General features: G+C 50.3%; 1 protein-coding gene across 1 annotated transcript; it reads left to right on the top strand.

Annotated features, from left to right (window-relative positions):
- Nucleotides 1–3907: 3907 nt before the first annotated feature.
- UBE2Q1 (ubiquitin conjugating enzyme E2 Q1) lies at nt 3908–19753 on the top strand. Its single transcript, XM_053368714.1, has 13 exons — nt 3908–4468; nt 6213–6317; nt 6447–6551; nt 8640–8690; nt 9753–9893; nt 10250–10334; nt 12110–12170; nt 14636–14726; nt 14837–14895; nt 16093–16141; nt 16410–16505; nt 17579–17645; nt 19163–19753. The coding sequence occupies exons 1-13, from the start codon at nt 4106–4108 to the stop codon at nt 19192–19194; spliced, it is 1305 nt and encodes a 434-aa protein (XP_053224689.1). The 5' UTR covers nt 3908–4105; the 3' UTR covers nt 19195–19753.
- The last annotated feature ends 273 nt before the right edge of the window (nt 19754–20026 follow it).

The raw sequence follows: 20026 nt of genomic DNA, 5'->3' as shown, positions 1-20026 counted from the left end.
GAGCAAACTACAGGTCCCAGGATTCTTTGAGGGAAGCCACATGCTTTAAATGGGTAGTGCAAATGCGACCTTCAGGTGTCAAACCATGTTCCAATGTCCTGTTTTCACTTGTTTGTATATTACTTTAAAAGTGCAAGGTTCAAAAACTATAGTAAAAGGCTCCCCTTCAGCACACACAAAGGAGCATTTGGACAGTTGAAGGGCTCGGTAGAAAACGCTGCGGTTACAGTGTTTGTCACCTCAGTGAGGAAGTGGCCTTTCTCTCGAAGCACAAACGGTGATGAGGGAGGAATCTCCGTCCTTGGTATCCATGGCAACTGGTCCAGAGAGTCCCCCACTGAACCACCACATGCATTTTTCAACAGACTCCATGCACACAAGCAGACAGCTGGCTTGTGAGCAGCAAAAACAGCTGGAGCAGACACCCTCCTTCACCTCTCGCCAAGGGCACTTCAGGGTGGCGAGAGAGGCTGCATCTCTTTCAGCAAGGCCCGAGGCTAAAGGACCAAGAGTCTGGCTGGATCGCCACATCCTGTTCACCGTCTTTGGTGGCCAAGTCTTCACTGGGAACGAGCTAGCTGCCTGCATCTTCCTCCGTGCCCTCGGATGTATTTGCCAAGAGCTGAGGGGAAAAGATGCTGTTTCTGGTTGGAGCTCCCTCACAGATCAGGTTCAGCATTGCTGATCGCCACTTCCAAAGCTACTTAGGTCTTGCAAAGGTCTGCTTAGTTGCCAGGCGTTACATGTGAGCCATTCAGCTGCTCTGGTTTAACAACCCCCTTCCTCTGACCTTAGACTCCACCCACTTCCTCATTACATAGTCTGTATTATTATTGTTGTTATTGTTATTACAGTGGTACCTCTGGATGCGAATGGGATCCGTTCCGGAGCCCCGTTGGCATCCGGAAGCGAACGCAACCCGCACCTGCGGGCCGCGATTTGCCGCTTCCGCACATGCGCGTGACATCATTTTGAGTGTCTGTACATGCGCGAGTGGCGAAACCCGGAAGTAACACGCTCCATTACTTCCGGGTCGCCGCGGAGCGCAACCCGAAAATGCTTAACCTGAGGTATGACTGTATTATTATTATTTTACAGTCATCAAGGGAGTGTTCTGTCCCTGGAAGGAATCCAAATGTCCTCCTAGAGCAGGAATAGTCAACCTTTTTATACCTACCCACTAATGCATCTTTCCTGATGGTAAAATTTCCTTTCCGCCCACCAGTGCTCGATGGAAGGAGGATTCAGCTTGTGTTGTAGAACCCTCTACCACCCACCTAGAATCCTGAAATGCCCACTATTGGGCGGTAGGGACCAGGTTGACAACCCCTGTCTTAGAGAAAGCGAAACAGACTCACAAGAGGAAGGCACAAGACAGGTTTGGTTTAGCTAAATAGAACCCCAAACCTTGGCTCGTTCCGAAAAGTAAGGTGGCTTGCTTGCATTATTGTCCAAAGCGCTCTTATGCAGTTCAGCAAAGCAAATCCCATGTACAATATCCGCCCTCCCTTCCCCACAGGTGGGCGGGGTTTGCAGCACCAAGCGAGGCTCACCTGGGCAGGTGCCACCCACCTGCTTGAGCTGGCCTTTGACCCGCCCTCGGCCAGGGAGGACAATGGACGGTCGGCCGGGGGTGGGCCTAAGGCCAAAAGAAAAGAGGCTGACCCCTGGGCTCAAGCCTCTTTTGCTGTTCTTCCTTCTGGGATCACCCACCCACCCACCCTCCCTCAATTAATATTTCTTGCCTTTTAATTTCAGCTTCGGTTGGCGTTCTTCAATTTAATGATTTCTTCTTTACAGGCTAATATTTTGCGTTCCAGGTCAGCGGGCGATGCTGCGGTCGTAAGATGGTTGCTGTATTCAGAACCGGGAAGGAATTTTCCCTGCATTGGCAGGTTTCGCCTTCCCCGTAGCAATTTCGTCACAACTTTGGCGGTTTTAGGCCTTGGCAAGGTATCCTTTAGTCTAATATCAAGTTGGGGGGGGGGATGCATTCATGCTCCCTCCCCATGCGGCGGCGCGTGCAGGGCCCGTTAAAGGGCAAACCGGGAGCCCCTGGCCCTAGAGCGGCGGCATGTAGGTCAAACTCCCCGGACGAGGTCAGTGGAATGGCATGCTGTGTAAGTTTGCGCTTTGCAGTCCCCTCTCACTGGGCCTCAACTGCCTGCATATCCTCAGCCAGAGGGTTAACTGCCAAGGCCTGTGCCAAGTTTCCCACTTCTGAAGTTCAATAACGTTGTGGCCAATTTGAACCCATACTCTGGTCTCTTGTGTTATCATTTGGGAAAAGGGGTAGGCACCACAGACAGGGTTTAGCACGTGTGCCCGCAAATCCGAATGTAACATCTGTAGCTGCTTCAGCACAACCGAACTGCAAAACTGGTCTGAGCTGGATTTCTTCCGCAGGCTACTTGTTTTTCTGCTGATTCATTAAAAAGGCGGGGGCTTCCTGCCCCTCCTCCTTCAGCAGGAACGCAGCTGGTGAGATAAGAAGGCCTCCAAAGGCCTTGAGCATTTCTAAGCAACTAGCATAGAATTCTAGGGCTGGGAAGGGACCCCAAGGGTCATCCAGTCAACCCCACTGAAATAAAACCTGCTGTAGCTTTAATCTAACAGAAGCCAAAGTTGATATACGAATTTTCCCACATTCACATTCTCTTTGTAAACTGTTGCTAAGAGGGGAAACAGCTTACAGTGCAATCTTATGCCTGCTGTCTCAAGAGAAGGTCCCATTGAGCTGAAGGCACTTACTTCTAGGTAAGCATGCATAGGCTGCAATGCTAACTGTACAGCCTAGGAAGTAATGCAAATCCTACGGATTTCAGAGGAGCTTCGTTTGGAGTAGCCAAGCAGAGAGATAGGTGTGCACAATAACATTATAAAAAAACAAAGTATGATATTTTAAACAGCTGAAAATAAATTTTCGTTTATTACACAGCAGACAGATAAACGCCATTAGGAGCAAGATTATAAAATCAAGACCTGGAGAAAAAGAAAAGGAATTTGGGAGAGTGCAGTCTGAGTGGACCACCAGGCCCTGCACAATTCTTCCTTCTCACAAGGTTGATAGCACCTTCTAAGTGTCTTTATTTTGTTTTGAACAGTGCATACAGTATTACTGATTTGCACGGAAACCCTGCTCTAGAAACTGTATATAGGAAGAGTGGTCTATTATAAATGAATGAGTAAGGGAGCTTTCCTGACTAGAGGCAGTCTACCAGCTTCTTTGGAAGGCGGCAATAAACAAGGAGGTTACCAGGCCTCATAACAGGAGGGCCTCATATGCTCCAAAAATAAACAGCACATCCTGTGGTAATCCCTCGCTATGACGTCACCGTGAGGATTGAGGGTATTAACACCTAGGGATTCTCGCCATGCCATTGGCCACTCATGCCCTGACGTCACCAAAAAGCTGTCCGTCACCCTCCCCCATATTTCCTGGGAGGTACATCTTCTTGCGTCACATTGGAAGCAGCCAATTGCGAGGGAAGTTCTCCAGGATTCCAAACTGCGCCCCCCACCCGCTTTTCCCATCCCACTTCAGGGCAAGAGCTATTTCTCCTTCATTTCCGCCCGTTTCCTTGACTTGACTTCCGTTTCCTGTCCGTACATATAACACCCGCCCATGGGTGTTTGTTCCTGTGCGGGTAACATTCGAGTCTAACAACACCGGAACTTCCGGTGAACTTGGAAAGTCATTTTAATTCTCGAGCTGCGTATGGAGTAGCGTAGAGCCGCTCTAGGCAAAACCGGAGGCTTATCTACGGCCGCTATTGGCGCCGCTCTATACCTTACAATCTCCATGGTAGAAGTATCATTTTCTAAATAAAGCTCCCCAAGTCACCCAAAGGAGGAGCAGCTGATACTTCTGTGAAGCATATTGGAAACACGACATTCTGGCCGCTACGGCGACGCTCTAGGACTCACCACCTCTGTGGCCGAAAGTAGAGAAAGAACGGGCATTGGGATTCCACTTCCGCTCGGGCCCGGAAGCGCCCGTCTCCATGACGACGGCGCTGCGCGTGCGTCCGCGCGGGCCTCCGCCGTCACCTCCTGCCGGCGTGGCTCCTCCTCTTCCTCCTCCTCCTCCCCCGCCCGCGCGCCGATGGGGGGAGGAGCAGGATGCGGGTCGTCACTTCCGACTGCGGGCCCTTCCCGGCCGCCATCTTGCGGTGTGGGGGGACGCGGGGGGCCCGGGGGCCGCGGCGGGCCGCTCGATGGGAAGATGCAGCGCACGGGGCCGGGCGGGGCGGGGCCTGGCGCCGTGCTGGGGGCGGGGCCTGGCGCCGCGCTGGGGGCGGGGCCGGGGCGCGCGCTGCTGAGGCGGGAGCTGCGGCTCCTCGAGTCCATCTTCCACCGCGGCCACGAGCGCTTCCGCATCGCCCGCGCCTGCCCGGACGAGCTGGGCTGCGAGTTCCTGCCCGGCCCGGGCGGCGGGGGGCCCGTCCGTATCCATGGCAACATCACGGTGAGTCCCCGGGTGGGGGGGAGGAGGGGGCGCCTTCAATTGGGCGGGAGACCCTCGCCCTCCCTCGGGGGCGGGGCTTGGAGGAGAGTGGGGTGATGGGGCGGGGCGTGTGGAACCGGGGCGGAGCATGCAGAGGTTGGGCGGGGCGTTTTCTGAGAGGGGCGGGGCGTGTGTGGGCGGAGCTTAGAGGGCGGGGCCTAAGGCGGGCCGTGGGTGGGGGTAGTTGGCAAGGTACAAGAGGGATCATGGAAAGCCCCTGTGCAAACCTACCAAAGTTGCAAACTTGGCATATCATGGTATCCTGTGTTAACACGCTGGCTGCAGTGGAGGCGGAAGCCCCATTTTCCATCAGTGGCATGTAGCTTCCAGGTCAACATTGCATGATCTAACCCACTCACCCTCTGCCAGCCCACTTCCAAGCGAAAGCAAAGACTTGCCCTGCCTTTGCAACTGCGACACAAACTCAGTGGGTTGGCAGAGGAGGGTTGGAGGGATCCTCCCTCCGCCAGCCTACTCACTCGCCTGCGTGGAATTTCTGCTCGCCTCTGATGACCACACTGAGGCTTAAGCACAATGCAGGCAGCTAGAAGGCCGGGGGTTTCCCTTCTTGAACACTTCTGCAACATGAGAACCCAGTGGGGCCACCAAATGTTGGACAGACAAAAGAAAGTAGTTCTTCACAAATGATGGGATGTAATACAGACACCAAACTGCATGACTTGGAAAGAGGATTGGACAGATTTGTGAAGAATAAGGCTATCAAGGCTATATTCTCCTTCCCCTGTGAAAAACAGTATGCCTCTGAATTGCCAGCTGCTGTTGTGCCTGAGTCCTGCTTTCGGGTTTCCCAGGGGCACCTGGTTCTCCACCCTGAGGACAGGATGCCAGGACAGACTGGCCTTTGAGCCTAATCCAGCAGGTTTGGGAGACCAGCCTTGATTTAGCAGGGGAGATGTGAGTTATATGGGGCAGCTGCCAGGGTAACACAGTGTGCAGCATGTAGCTGAAAAGGGGTGCAGGCTGCAGCATGGAAGCAGAGGTGCAGGACAGCCCAGGTGCTTTCATGGCCTAGGTGGAAAAAGATGGGAAAGGATCAGGCAAAGAGGTGTCACTATTTTGCTTTTACGACTCTTCAGCCCCTTTTGCCTTCCTTAATGGTTTAGACTAGAAATACCACTTCAGAGATCTGGGGAACATGTAGCCCCTCAGCCCTGACCATTGGACTTCTTGGCTGCAGCTGATGTGTGTTAGGAGGCCAACAGTATCTGGAGGGACCTGCAGGATCTCCTGCTCTGGAATAACAGATGCCTGGGTCAAAAAAGCAAGGAGGGTTGTTATCTCAACTAAGACCTTAGACTTGAGACCCCTTGAGATTGGACTGGCAGACTTCATTATGGCATCAAGTTAGTCCCTAGCTGCATGGCTTTAATGTTCAGAGGGCCACAAGAACCCTGGCAGGTAGAATAACATTGCTAGCCCTTGGGAGCTGAAGTCAAGGTATTTAGATCAAGACTGGAGAACCTCAAGGTGCCCTCAAGGTATCATTGGACTCCAATTCCCATCAGCCTCAGCCAGCATGGGTGATGGGAGTTGTAGTCCAGTGACATCTGGAGGACCATAGTGTCCTCATCACTAGCATAATGGGCCTGTGGCAGGAAGTTGCAGAGGACTGAAGCATGACAACATTGTCATATCTGGTTATCTCTGTGAGATGCTAACCCCCTCGGTTTCCCCCCTTCTCTAGGAGTCTTATCCAGCTGTCCCCCCAATATGGTCCGTGGAATCGGACGATCCCAACCTGGCGGCGATCCTGGAGCGGCTAGCAGACGTGAAGAAAGGAAATACGTTGGTGAGGCGGAAGAAGCGCCATGTCTTTGGGGAAGGAGGGGGAGAGATTGAGCTGGAGGAGGCAGGGGTGGTGATCAGCATTCCTCCTTTTTCTATAACTTTTGTTGTCATTTGCTTCCTTCTTGGGTAGCTTCTGCAGCACCTGAAGCGGATCATTTCTGATCTCTGCAAACTCTACAACCTTCCCCAGCATCCGGACGTTGAAATGCTGGACCAGCCTCTGCCTGCTGAGCAGGTAAGCCAACCTTGTGGCTCCCGGCAAGGCTCCTGGGCCAGGTGGCATTCCGCTGCCATGGAGGCTGCTTGAATGGGCACAATTGGTTCTGTGTTTATTTCTGCCTGTCCGGGACGTTTCCTCTGTGCAAAACTTCTTCAGGCAGTAGCAGAGTTCACAGCAGTTGCTTCCGTGTAAGGAGAAGGAAAAGTCCACACACTGTTCTTTCTATCTAACAGCGTTTATTTACATCAGCAAGCAAAGGAACAAAGAAATCCACCCGAACACCAGTCACAGGTGTACTAAAATAGGTTCCATATAGGAAGGTGTTAGGAATCAATGCCCGAGGCCACTCCTGACTGTTGCCTACGCAGCAAAGTAGCAGAGTAGTGGAACTCTGGTAGACGTGGGATTACAGGGAAACACAGCACGCAGGGAAAATCATTCATAGAAGTTTACTAAGGCATAAGTTCTTTGTCAAGAGTCCAAATACAGCATAGCTCCTCTTAGAGCAAAAAAATAATAATCCAGTTTCAGCCTAAAAAGACGCCACACAAATATAAATGCAAAAATATAAAGATAAAAGAAGTCAGTTGAAGAATGAAGAAAAAGAAGGAGGAGAAAGACTGCTCACTGGGCCACAGATAATACGCTTGCCTGTGGCCTTGGTACTAAGATAAGGCACACAGTTCAAAACAACAGCTGCTTGCTTTGAGCCGAATGGAAAGTTACAGACCTGCTAGAACGGCACTAGCGTGTTCCAGCTTTTATTGGCAGCTTCTGCAAATACATAAAACTTCACTCCATGACAGAAGTGGCAGTGGACTGTGCTTTATGATGAGTTCCATATTGTCTGTACTGACCTGCAGCGGCATTCCAGGGTTTCAGATGGGAATCTTTCCCAGCCTTAGTTGGGGATGCTGAGAATTGAAGCAGTGACCTTCTGTGTGCAATCCGGCAAACAAACATTAGAATCTTCTTTTAAAATAAATTTTATTAATTTTGCAAATAAAAAAATTCAAATAAACACACATTGATAAAGTAACACTGTATGTGGAGATTCTCCGAATCTCGTGACTTCCCCCCATCCCGTCCATGAAGTCTTGTGTTAAAACATCTACAACTGCATGTTCGTTTGTGCTCCAGTTATTATATCAAACCATATTATCCATGATATTTTTTTACACTGCAAGTGTGTCAAAATCCTGCTCTGGTTTCCATCTGCTTATGGTGGTCTCCTAAATAACTATGATCCCCCCCCATTCTTTTATAAAGTTTTTATCCTCTTGATTTTCAGACATCAAGGAAACTCAGAAACAAACATGAGAATCTTCTGTTTAACCTTTTGTCCAAGCCAAGAAACTATGACTAACAGCTCTGGAATGAGCCACAATATTAAAATATAGTTCAAAGTTGTTTTAATTCCTTGCAGTGCGGTTCATAGGAATGCAGGAAGCTGCCTTATATTGAGTCAGACAATTGGCCCACCCAGCTCAGTTTTGTCTACACTGACCGGCAGGGACTCTTTGTGGAGTTGCCGGGGTTTGAACCTGGGACCCTCTGCACACAAAGCAGATGTTCTGTTGCTGAGCCGCAGCCCTTTCCTAACTACATCGACTCATAAGTCTAAATCCTATTGAATTCCACAGGGCTTACTCCTGGGTAGTTGGGATTGCAGCCTGTGTAGTGTTAATGGAAACGTCCTGGTTTGGTGGCACAAAGTTTGCCTGTGAAAGGCTCATTCATATTTTGACATATTAAGATGAGAGATGATTGTCTGAATGCAGTCGCTTTTATAAAACCTCTAAACAGCTTGTTTTTAGGCTGGCATTAACGTGTAGTGTTTGGAGTAGAGTCAGCCTAACTTAAGGAAGCTGAGAGGTCTCTATTTCTCTCACTGAGCTACAATTCCCGGAGCAGTTTAGCAGTCTGTCCCTCTTCCCAGGGAAGTCTGGGTGGGGAACAGGTGTCACCTAACAGCTCCCAGTGCTCTTAACAAACTACAGTTCCAGGAACTGGGAACACCATGACATCATTGCAGTTTAAACATAGGTTGCAAGCGTGGCCTTACGGCAGTGTTTTCTATCCTCCTGCTGTTTTGTTCCATAGAGCACACAGGAAGAAGTGTCCTCTGAAGAGGAAGACGAGGAGATGCCAGAGGTAAGGGGTGCATTCCTTTAAAAATTCCCAACTCCTGTTTGCTCAACCACCTCAATTCCACAGCCATTCCTGCTCCTTCAGAAATGTTCAGGACAGGGGCAATAATAATAATTTTATAACATACCCCGCCCATCATGTGGACTGGAGATTTTAATGCGATAGCGAGCAAGGATTTGGATACATCCATCAGTGGTAAATAATAGACACATCCAAATCCATAACAACTTTAAAAATTGGCTGCAGAAGCCTTATGTTAAAAGGTCTATGGAGATACATTTTGGAGACATAGAGCACCCTTCCTATTTAGCATGCAACAATTCTGGAATAGTTCCACGTTGCTAAATTTCTATGTAAGAAATCAACCTTATAGTGTAGCAGCACCTACACCTCGGAGCTATCTTCCTTTTGATATTAGACAGGCTCCTTCACTGTACCGTTTTCGGCGCCTGCTATAAAAGTTTTTGTTAGGCATGCCATGAGGGAATGTGGCCCTTGGGTGAAAGGAAGTCCCTGCTGCTTGCAGTTGTGAAAGTTGAAGCAGCATGAAACAGACCTGAGTGGCTTCTGCAGCTTTTGATTTCCAAGGAGAGAAAAAGAGAATTCAAAGCTGTCGCGAGTCAGGAAAATAATAATAATAATAATAATAATTTATTTATATCCCGCCCTCCCCAGCCGAAGCCGGGCTCAGGGCGGCTAACAACAATCAAATAATCCAGCATTCTAAAAACATTTCATTATAAAAATTAATTAAAATCAAATTGATGGCAACTGTTAAGCAAAATTCTGTGCAGATTGCCAAAGGAGGGAGCCAGGCTGTGCTCTGACCAAAGGCCTGGTGGAACAGCTCTGTCTTGCAGGCCCTGCGGAAAGATGTCAGGTCCCGCAGGGCCCTAGTCTCTTGTGACAGAGCGTTCCACCAGATTGGAGCCGCAGCTGAGAAAGCCCTGACTCTGCTTGAGGCCAGCCTAACTCAGTCTTCTTGCATCGCAGGGGGGTTGGACTAGATGGCCCTTGGGTCCCTTCCAACTTCACCATTCTATGGCTCTCTTATTGCCCCCCAAGGACACAGAAGAACTCGATCACTACGAGATGAAAGAGGAGGAGCCGGCGGAAGGGAAGAAGGCGGAAGATGACGGCATTGGCAAAGAGAACCTGGCCATCCTCGAGAAAATAAAAAAGAACCAGAGGCAAGATTACTTAAATGTACGTGTCGCCAGGCGGGAGGGCAAGGCGGGGAAATGGGGGGCGGGTTGGGGGTGGAGATGGAGAGGAGGGTCGCCCAGCTGACGTTTCAAAGCCTGCCTCTCCCTCTTGGATGCTGGGAGTGGCACATGGTTGGACTGTGGCTTCCATGAGCTCTGGCTGTTGGCTGCGCTGCCTGGGGGCTGGTGGGGGTTGGAGTCCACCTTGCCAGGGGAGCACCAGGCCAGCCCTGGGCTTGGGCGATAACTTGTCTCCGTTCTGGGGCTGGGGATGGAGTAACCTGGGGCTGGGCAGCCCGTTTTGCTAGCAACATGGGTGTAACAGTGAAATTCCTCCTCCCTCTCGCCCTCTGTCAGGGGGCAGTGTCTGGGTCTGTGCAGGCCACCGACCGGCTAATGAAGGAGCTCAGGGATATTTACCGATCGGCAAGTTTCAAGGGTGGTGAGTATCTAGCCTGGAAAAGCCCCGAGGCTGGGGGGGGGGGCAAGGACTGGGAGCCTGGCCTTGTTTCTGCTTTTTGGGAAAGTGGTTGTCATTGGTCAGGAAGAGGGGGGCAGGACTGTTGAGAAACCTGGATTGTAATAAGTACCATATTTTTCACCCTATAGGGCGCACCGGCCCATAGGGCGCACTTATTTGGGGGGGGGATAAAGGGAAAAAAATTATCCCCCCCCCCCGAGCCCCAAAGAGAAAAGAAACCATGACAGCGAGCGGGATGGATGCCGCTAGCTGTCCTGGCTTTGTTTTTAGCCTAGGGGCTGGGGGCCCGGGAGCGAAGGCGAGGTTGTGTTCAACCTCGCCATCGCTCCCGGAGCTTGCTTGCGGGGCTGGGGGTGGGGGAAGCCCAAGCTTCCCCTGACCCCAGCCCCCAGAACAAGCATTGCGAGCGTGGCGGGAACTCCCACCGGGCTTGCAAGGCTTGCGGACATCTGCGCGAAGCACGGGGTGCGCTCTGGAGTGCGCCCCGTGCTTCGGGCTGCAGGCTGCTGCCCGCAAGCCTTGGGAGCCCGGCGGGCACTCCCGGCAGGCTCCCAAGGCTTGCTGATAGCTTTCTGAAGCCTGGAGAGCGAGAGGGGCCAGTGCGCACCGACGCCTCTCGCTCTCCAGGCTTCAGCGAAAGCCTGCATTCGCCCCATAGGACGCAGACACATTTCTGCTTCATTTTTGGAGGGGAAAAAGTGCGTCCTATAGGGCGAAAAATACGGTAAACTGAGTTGTTAGATAATGGGATGCACCGTGTGGCTTTCATCCTGCATTATTTTCTTGCAGTTGTGTGTCTGATGTACACTGATGCCTATAATGTAGAATTTGAAATTTATTTTGTCACCCCTGCTCGTATTTTTGTGTTGCATTGGTCTTTTCAGTTGGGTGTAGATGATGGAGCAATTGTTTTGTCCGTGGTTTGTTTAGGTAGATATATATACTGTGGGCTGCGTCCCTGCTCACTCTCTCGCCAACCCTAACCAATAATAATAATAATAATACTTTTGTTATTTGTACCCCACCCATGTGGCTGGGGTAACCCTGTCATTCTGGGCGGCTTCCAACGTATATAAAAACATAATTACCCCATTAACCTGCAGCCTCCCTTTCCCAGGATTCTCATGTTCCACTGCAAATGGGGGCTGCACAGTGACAGCCTTACATATACAGTGGTACCCTGGGTTAAGAACTTAATTCGTTCTGGAGGCCCGTTCTTAACGTGAAACTGTTCTTAACCTGAAGCAGCACTTTAGCTAATGGGGCCTCCCGCTGCGCGATTTCTGTTCTCATCCTGAAGCAAAGTTCTTAACCCGAGGTACTATTTCTGGGTTAGCGGAGTCTGTAACCTGAAGTGTCTGTAACCCGAGGCACCACTGTATTTGTATGTATACAGGCAACTCCCCACTTGTACGTGATCTACTTACATGCGACGGCCCAAAGGGACATCCTCTTTAGGTTCTGGGGTCTCCCTGAGAGCCACAAGGACTCTCTAGGGTGCTCCCCACTTAGGTGCATTTCATTTATGCACATGGGGCCTGGAACGTAACCCCTTTGTGAATGGGGAGCCGCCTATATATATTGTGGAAGCCCAAATTGGTTTGCTGTAGGAATTTAATTCTGTTTTGTTGGTTACTTTAAGGTTTGTTTGTGTGTGTGTTTGTGTGTTTGTGTATATAGCCATTCTTCCTTTCCTTTCTCCTGCAATACCGACTGCTTCTTTCTATTTCCCACAGGAAACTATGCAGTTGAACTAGTGAACGACAGCCTGTACGACTGGAATGTCAAACTCCTGAGGTAAGGGTCTGACTGGTCCCGTGTGGGTGGGCGCTGCACCCTACCCTAAGCAGGATGCCTGGGTGTAGGGGGAGGCCCCGACCACCCCTCCATTCCAGTATGAATCGGGACTTCACACACACTTGAAGACGCCTGCTCTGCTTTTTCTCCCAGGCCGGTAGATTGGCAAAGGGATTCCCCCCCCCCCTTCTCCACCAGCGAGAGAGGCTGGGGCAGAGCACCTTGGAGTGGGCCGCTTCCAGCCAAGCTGGAAAAAATCAACAAAGGCTTATCTGAGCCTGCTTTCTTGACTCATAGCCAGCATTTTTATTGCAGATCTTCCAGCAACGACAGCAAAGGCTCCCAGAGCAGTTCACACATGCTGGGGAATCAGATAGTCCTTGCCCTCGGGTTCTTCTCATGAAGTTAGCTAGTGCTTTGGTGGATGGCGAAGTTAAAACTTCTTCCCATCCTAGTGCCTCTGAATATACCCCAGATACCCTCCTACCCAGCCAGCAGATCTATTTAGCCAGTGGAGTGAGGATTTATGTGTGCGAAACATATATATATATATATATATATATATATATATATATATATATATATATATATATACACACACACACACACACACACACACATATATATATATATATACACATATATACATATATATACATATATATATATATATATATATATATATATATATATATATGGACGTGGGTGGCGCTGTGGGTAAATCCTCAGCGCCTAGGGCTTGCCGATCGCATGGTCGGCGGTTCGAATCCCCGCAGCGGGGTGAGCTCCCATCAAACAGTCCCAGCTCCTGCCCACCTAGCAGTTCGAAAGCACCCCTAAAGTGCAAGTAGATAAATAGGTACCGCTTTCTAGCGGGAAGGTAAACGGCGTTTCCGTGTGCTGCGCTGGTGCCAGTTCGCCAGAGCAGCTTCGTCACGCTGGCCACGTGACCCGGAAGTGTCTCCGGACAGCGCTGGCCCCCGGCCTCTAGAGTGAGATGGGCGCACAACCCTAGAGTCGGACACGACTGGCCTGTACGAGCAGGGGTACCTTTACCTTTACATATATATATATATATATATATATATATATATATATATATATATATATATAAGCTGATGGGATGCCCTCTGTCCCTTCCCCCACCTCCCGGAAAAGCCAGCAAGAGCCACACGCTTTTTAAAGAGCCATGCCTAGCATGTGTGGGGCTCTTGGGGGCTTTTCTGCGAGGTGGAAGAAGGGACTGACCGGCTGCCCTTCTCCATCCTTGGGGAAAAGCCCCCGCTCCATGCGGCTCTTTAAAGGGAGTGCTGAACAGAGCCTCCCGCCTGCATTTGCTCCATAAGACGCACACACCTTTCCCCTTACTTTTTAGAAGGGAAAAAAGTGCATCTTATGGAGCGAAAAATACGGTATATGTGCTGGTGCATGGACAACCTGCCCCCAGTGTGCGTTTATTGCACCATACCCCACCTTTTTCTCCAAAGAACTAAAGGTGTGGCATACATGGGTTTTCTCCCTATCTCACTTAATCCTCACAACAACCTTGCGAGGTAGGGTAGGCCGAGAGGCAGTGACTGGCCCCAGGTTGCCCCCAATGGGCTTCATGGCCGAGTGGGTCTCTGCCAGGTCCTACACCACACTGACTCTTGTTTCGGCCAGGAGTGAATCCTGCCCACGGAACAAAAAGGGTCCCACAGATCACAGAACCACAGAATTGTAGAGTTGGAGGGGACCATCTAGTCTAACCCCCTGGAATGCAGGAATACAATGGTACCTCGGGTTAAGAACTTAATTCGTTCTGGAGGTCTGTTCTTAACCTGAAACTGTTCTTAACCTGAAGCAGCACTTTAGCTAATGGGGCCTCCCGCTGCGTGATTTCTGTTCTCATCCTGAAGCAAAGTTCTTAACCCGAGGTACTATTTCTGGGTTAACTGAGTCTGTAACCTGAAGCGTCTGTAACCCAAGGTACCACTGTATGCAGCTGGATCAAACCTGCAGCCTTGGCGTTGTCTGCACCATGCTCTAAGCAACTGAGCTATCCAGGAGAGTTAGAAAGTTAGCCCCCACCCCCTGGATAGAAGCCCCCCCACCCCACATCTAGGCCAAGGGTGGGGAATCTCTGACCCAAATGTGGACCTCCAGTATGCTCCATCTGGCCCTTGGGACTCTTCCCCAGGCGACAACCTCTATGCACCTTCCACGAGTGTTTTCGCCTGGCTGGGACATTTCCTTGAACTCTGGCTGTGCATCTCGCTTGCCTGGGCAGAGGTGTGTGTCGTGTCGGTGCAGAAAAACTACCCCATTGTACAAAAGTGGGAGGAAAAAATGTGCCTTTGTTTCTCCACCCACTTTGGCTTCTCGTCCAGCCCATCATGTGACCCCCAAAGCGGGAACTCTGACCTGGGGAGGGGCGAGTGTCCTTCCTCTGGCCTCGGCTCAGCTTGCCTCCCTCTCTCCCCCAGGGTGGACGAGGACAGCGCCCTGCACAGCGACCTGCAGATCCTCAAAGAGAAGGAGGGGGCAGACTTCATCCTCCTCAACTTCACCTTTAAGGTCAGGCTGGTGGGAGGGAGGAGGTGGTGGCAGCAGCAGCTGATGGCCGGGGTGGGAGGGAAAGGGAGGGCTGCCCGGCAGCCAGCTCAGCCTCTCTCTTCTCCTTTCAGGACAACTTTCCCTTTGACCCGCCCTTCGTAAGAGTCGTGTCTCCTGTGCTGTCGGGAGGGTAAGTGCCTGACCATCTCCACCAATGGGATTTGGGTGGCTAGTATTAGTAACTCAGTTCCCTATCAAGGGTGAGGACAACAACCCATGTAAAACCATGCTGTTTTAAATCAGTATTATTATTGCTGTTCTGTTTTGCCTTGCTTATTTTGCTGTATCCCTCTTGATGATTATTTACATACCTGGCACAGTCCACTTGGAATTTCTGTTGCCCAAACCTCATTTGAAACAAAATGGGCTTGCATGAGAGCATTCCGCTGCTCCAGTTGTGCATGCTGTGCGCATATGCAGTTCCTGGCAGACTGTATTTTTTTTTTTTTGCCTTATCTAATAAAAAGAGGTTTTAGTGAAATTGATTTATTTTTATAATATTTAATAGCTGTCAATACCCATCTATATTAACTATATAAAAATCATGTTTACCTTTTTAGAGAAGGCTGTACAGGTTTTTGGGCATAAGTGTTAAAACTGTAAATCTGAATAAAGGTGTTTTGGAGAAGACAAGTTATTTCCAAAAATAATATAAAAATCAGTATTATTTAAATCTATATTACCTCCCTTCTTCTGAAGATCTCAGGACAGCCAGAACCTAGGAAACTGTCTCATACTGAGCCCAGATCCTTGGTCATCTATCTCAGTATTGTCTACACTGACCGGCAAGTCACTGGGTTTCAGGCAGGGGGACATTCCCAGCCCCTACCTGGAGATGCCAGGGATTGAACCTGCGACCTTCTGTCTGCAAGGGGGATGTTCTGCCCCCGAATTCTTACAGGACACGGAATTAAAGCCTGGTTGAAGGCCTTGCCCCATAGTCCTGTGCTGCTGGATGCCCTGTTCCCCGGAGGTGACAGTATTTGGACCCTAGTTCTACTGCCGGACAAACTCATCGGGTGTTCCTTGGTTCTGAAGAAAATCAGAGGCGGCCACATTCCGTCTGCTACATCTAGAGATGTACAGCCAGCTTCCACCTGCCTCCTTTCCTCCCAAGGACAGGCCATCTTAGCTGAGCAGCAGGATTGGTTGCGGGGCAGGAGGCACATTAATAATTTTATTATTTATACATTAGGATCTGCCATTAGGAAAGGGCTTTGATTGTGAGGAACTGGGTTATTGATCCCCTTTTAAATGAATTTACACAGAGGGGGAGAGAGAGGCTTTTTGGCTAACAATGGATTTTCCTCTGTCCTTTTCTCCCAAGGTATGTCCTGGGCGGAGGAGCTATCTGCATGGAGCTTCTAACAAAACAGGTGAGCGGCTGGGAGGACTCCCATTTGGGGCCAGGTCCAAGTCCCACTTCTGCAGCAGTTGGGCTGGTGTATTCGGCTGGCCTGCTGCTCCCTGGGATAGCTCAGTCCGTACTGCACGAGAATCTTAATCTCAGGGTTGCAGGTTCGAGCCGCACATGGGGCAAAAAGGTCCCTGCATGGCAGAGGGCTGGACTAGATCACGCTGGTGGTCACTCCCAACTCTACAGTTCTATGAAGATTTCCTTTTCCCTCACCTCCTTTTCCCCAGGGCTGGAGCAGTGCTTACTCGGTGGAGTCCGTGATCATGCAGATCAGTGCCACACTTGTGAAAGGCAAAGCCAGGGTCCAGTTTGGCGCCAACAAGGTAACCTGAGGCTAGGGTTGACGTGTCCTCTGCCCCAATTCTCCTGCGTTGGTGTTGTAGAGGAGTCGGCTGCCAGAGGTTCCAACCTCTGGCAGAAAAGAGCCAGCAAAGCTTTAAAGAGAGTTACAATTCCCCAAGTGCTTTGACAATGCTTCGCAGAGAACTCTGGAAAGGGAATTGTGGGCAATCTCAGCACCCTGAACAAACAGCAGCTCCCAGAATATTTTTGGGGGGAGGAGGGGAACCGTGACTGTTCAAAGTGATGTCATGGTACTTTAAATGTGTGGTGTACAATGTGGCCTAGGTCAGTTTTGGGTCTCCAGCTGTTGCAAGACTACAACTCCCATCATCCCTGGCCGTTGGGCTAAGCTAGCGGTGGATCATGGGAGTTGTAGTCCTGCAACATCTGGGGACCTGAGGTTGAAGAACACTGACCTAGGTGACCTTGAATGAACTGCAGACCTTTTCTCTCTTTCAGCCCTCAAGGTTGTTGCAAGAATAAAACAGGGAGGGGAGAACTATGTCCACTGCCTTAAAATACGGGATGTAAAAAAAAAAAATGGGGGCAGCTTCCTATGGTCACACCATGCTTGTCCCAAAATGCCTGATTGCATTAAAAAAAACAAAAACCACCACTTACAAGATATTCAGCACAGTGAGTGTTTTGTGGTTGGAGCAATGTGGGAGATATAATCTGGCAAAGTCGCCTATAGGAGTGTAACATTTCCTTTCACGGGTGTGTGGCTTTTCAGGGTAATCATGATTTCTGTGATTTAGAGGCAGGAGCCTCTAGGGCACCCTATGGCTGGGTGATAGCTGGCTTTCAGCTTCGCGATATATTGCCAGCTAAACATCGTGACATACGGATATATCACAATGTCTGAAATAAGGATGGAACTGTGTAGAGGCACTGGCTGGCTTCGCGGTGTTTCCCACGTTTTGATTTTTGTATAGCACGCACACATCATGATTCACGATATATTGCCATTGCACCCATTGTGGGTGATGACAGAAGGGTGCAGAGAGGGCAGCCTTTTTAACATTAAAAGCCATTCTCCATTCTCCCCCCGCAGAACCAGTACAGTTTGACAAGAGCGCAGCAGTCGTACAAGTCCCTGGTCCAGATTCACGAGAAGAATGGTAAGGATTAGCACCTTGGTTGAAGCGCGTCCGGTGGAAGGCTGAGGAGCCGACCTGCGTTGTTGGCCACTGTTTCTTACCTCACCTTAAGGGACTTCCAGGCTTAGGGAGGAACAGGTGGGACCCCACAAGTGGCTTTATAAGGATTTAAACCAGCAATTTGAGTTGAGCCCAGAAATTCTGCGAGAGCCAAACAGTAAAGCCATTAATGATAACAACAGTACTCAGCAAGTTCCATTCTGTACACCCATGGCAACTGGTGCCAGGTGCAAGATAAAATAAAGGTAAAGGTACCCCTGCCCGTACAGGCCAGTCTTGACAGACTCTAGGGTTGTGCGCTCATCTCACTCTAGAGGCCGGGAGCCAGCGCTGTCCACAGACAGTTCTGGGTCACGTGGCCAGCGTGACGACGCTGCTCTGGCGAGCCAGAGCCGCACACGGAAACGCCGTTTACCTTCCCGCTAGTAAGCAGTCCCTATTTACAGTGGTACCTCGCAAGACGAATGCCTTGCAAGACGGAGAACTCGCAAGAAGAAAGTTTTCCGTTTTTCGAGGTACTTCGCCAGACGAATTTCCCTATGGGCTTGCTTCGCAAGAAGAAAGCCCATAGGGAAATTTCCGGGGACCTCTTTTAAAATGCTGGCGGTTGGGAGCAAAGACTTTCGCCCACCGCCGGCCTTCAGAAGAGGTCCTGGACCTCTTCTGAAGGCCGACGGGGGGCAAAAGTCTTTGCTCCCGACCGCCTGCCTTCCCGGGATAGCGGAAAACCCAGCTTGAAAACCATCACCCCATGGCAATCCCTGTAGGGCACAGGTGGGTTGCCTGGTGCCCTCCAGCTGTTTTTGGGAGGGTGGCTGCAACATACCCCCAGCAAGGTCTCTGGAACAGGAGTGACAGGAGTTGGAATCCAGCACGATCTGGAGAGACCCACAGGATTCCCATCCGCCTGGAGAGGATGGCCCCTAGCTCAGTGGCAAAGTGTACTATTTCTATGCAAAAAGCCCCCCTGCTCCTCCAGTTCTAGAGGAGAACCTGGGCCTGGGAAAGAGCCCCTGAGCACCCAAGTAAGAAGAGTATTTTGTTGGCTGGACCAGCTCCATTGTGAGGCAGGGGTGGGGAATTGCTGCCCTGTGATGTAGTTTTTTACAAAAACAAAATACTGAGTAGGGGGGTTAATTCTGTGCTGGCTGTATGCTGCAAGCAGGCAGGCCCAGCTAAAGCTCAGCTGTTTGCAAAAGGACTTTCAAACAGCCCCTCTGAAAAGCAGGGGTTTGAAGAGCAAGCACAAGGCAGTTTTACAAAAAGGTTTCCCAACAGCTGTGCTTTTGCATGCCTGACAATCAGGACGCGGCATTGCCTGATGGGAGGATGGTGACTGATGGCGAGGGTGAAGAGGTTAAGAATATGTAGGTTGTCCACCAGCAAAAGTTTCCCAGCCTTGATCTACAGAAACGGCGGCTGTTCACCAAAACCCCCCGTCTTCCACCTTTCCTCACAACCTTTTACTTTGCTCTCAGGCTGGTACACGCCCCCTAAGGAAGATGGCTAAGCATGGAGACGGTCGCCCTGGACAGCCTCAGACCGGCTTCGACTTCCCTGCTGAACGCTGCTGCATTTGGATCGCAAGGATGCCTGCTCTTCCTCCTCCTCCTCCTCCTCCTAGGACAGGACACTCACACCCTCCTCCCTCCCTCTTTCTCCACCGCCCGTACTTGCAAGGCGATTTTAGTGAGCAGCTCCAGCGGGGGACTCTTACGGAATTATAAACACTTGCGAGCAGCCGGGCCGTCCCTCTGCTCTGCTCGGGCTACTCGCTTGGACCCGCGCTAGCAGGCAAGCTGGCAGTCACTCTTATTAAAAACCACACACACACGAAAACAAAACAAAACAGCAAAACTCTTTGATTCTCTTGTTATCGCTGGAAGCTCCCAGCTCCGCTGCAGTCTAGAGCACCTCTGCCTCTTCCCTCTGCTACGGATTTAATTTATTTTCTTATTTTCATGTACACTGCTTTTTTTTCCTTTTCCTTTTTGGTTACAGTGTATGATGGATGTGTATGGGGGGGAAATGTATCTTCTTTGGAGAACAATTACATTTGTTAATTTGAAGGGGAACTAGTCTTACCTCTCTGTCTGCAAAGCAGGTGGCAACTCAGGGTAGGTTAAAGGGTGTTGCCTTTCCAAGAGGAAAAAAAACCACAAATCCATGAGGTCTAGAAACTTTAAAATCAGTTCCTAAAGATTCTCAGGCTCGTGGAATTGCCATAACTTGCTAGATTTATATTGCGTCTGTGTGACGTTCCCTATGATCCTGACACAATATCTGCACTGTGATTTTGTTTTTCAACCAGGACCAACTCGGCTTAGTAGTCGTACGGATGG

This window comes from Podarcis raffonei, chromosome 16 (assembly GCF_027172205.1).
Source record: "Podarcis raffonei isolate rPodRaf1 chromosome 16, rPodRaf1.pri, whole genome shotgun sequence".
In the NCBI taxonomy this organism is placed as follows: Eukaryota; Metazoa; Chordata; class Lepidosauria; order Squamata; family Lacertidae; genus Podarcis; species Podarcis raffonei.
Note: the sequence above shows the minus strand (reverse complement) of the source record. Positions and strands in the feature narration are given on the sequence as shown.

What these genes read in the sequence shown, in the direction of transcription:
- UBE2Q1 (XM_053368714.1), top strand. Translation starts at nt 4,106, where the DNA reads ATGGGGGGAGGAGCAGGATGCGGGTCGTCACTTCCGACTGCGGGCCCT. An exon ending in ATCGGCAAGTTTCAAGGGTG is followed by an intron (nt 10,335 to 12,109) that starts GTGAGTATCTAG and finishes TATTTCCCACAG; the next exon opens with GAAACTATGCAGTTGAACTA. An exon ending in CCAGATTCACGAGAAGAATG is followed by an intron (nt 17,646 to 19,162) that starts GTAAGGATTAGC and finishes CTTTGCTCTCAG; the next exon opens with GCTGGTACACGCCCCCTAAG.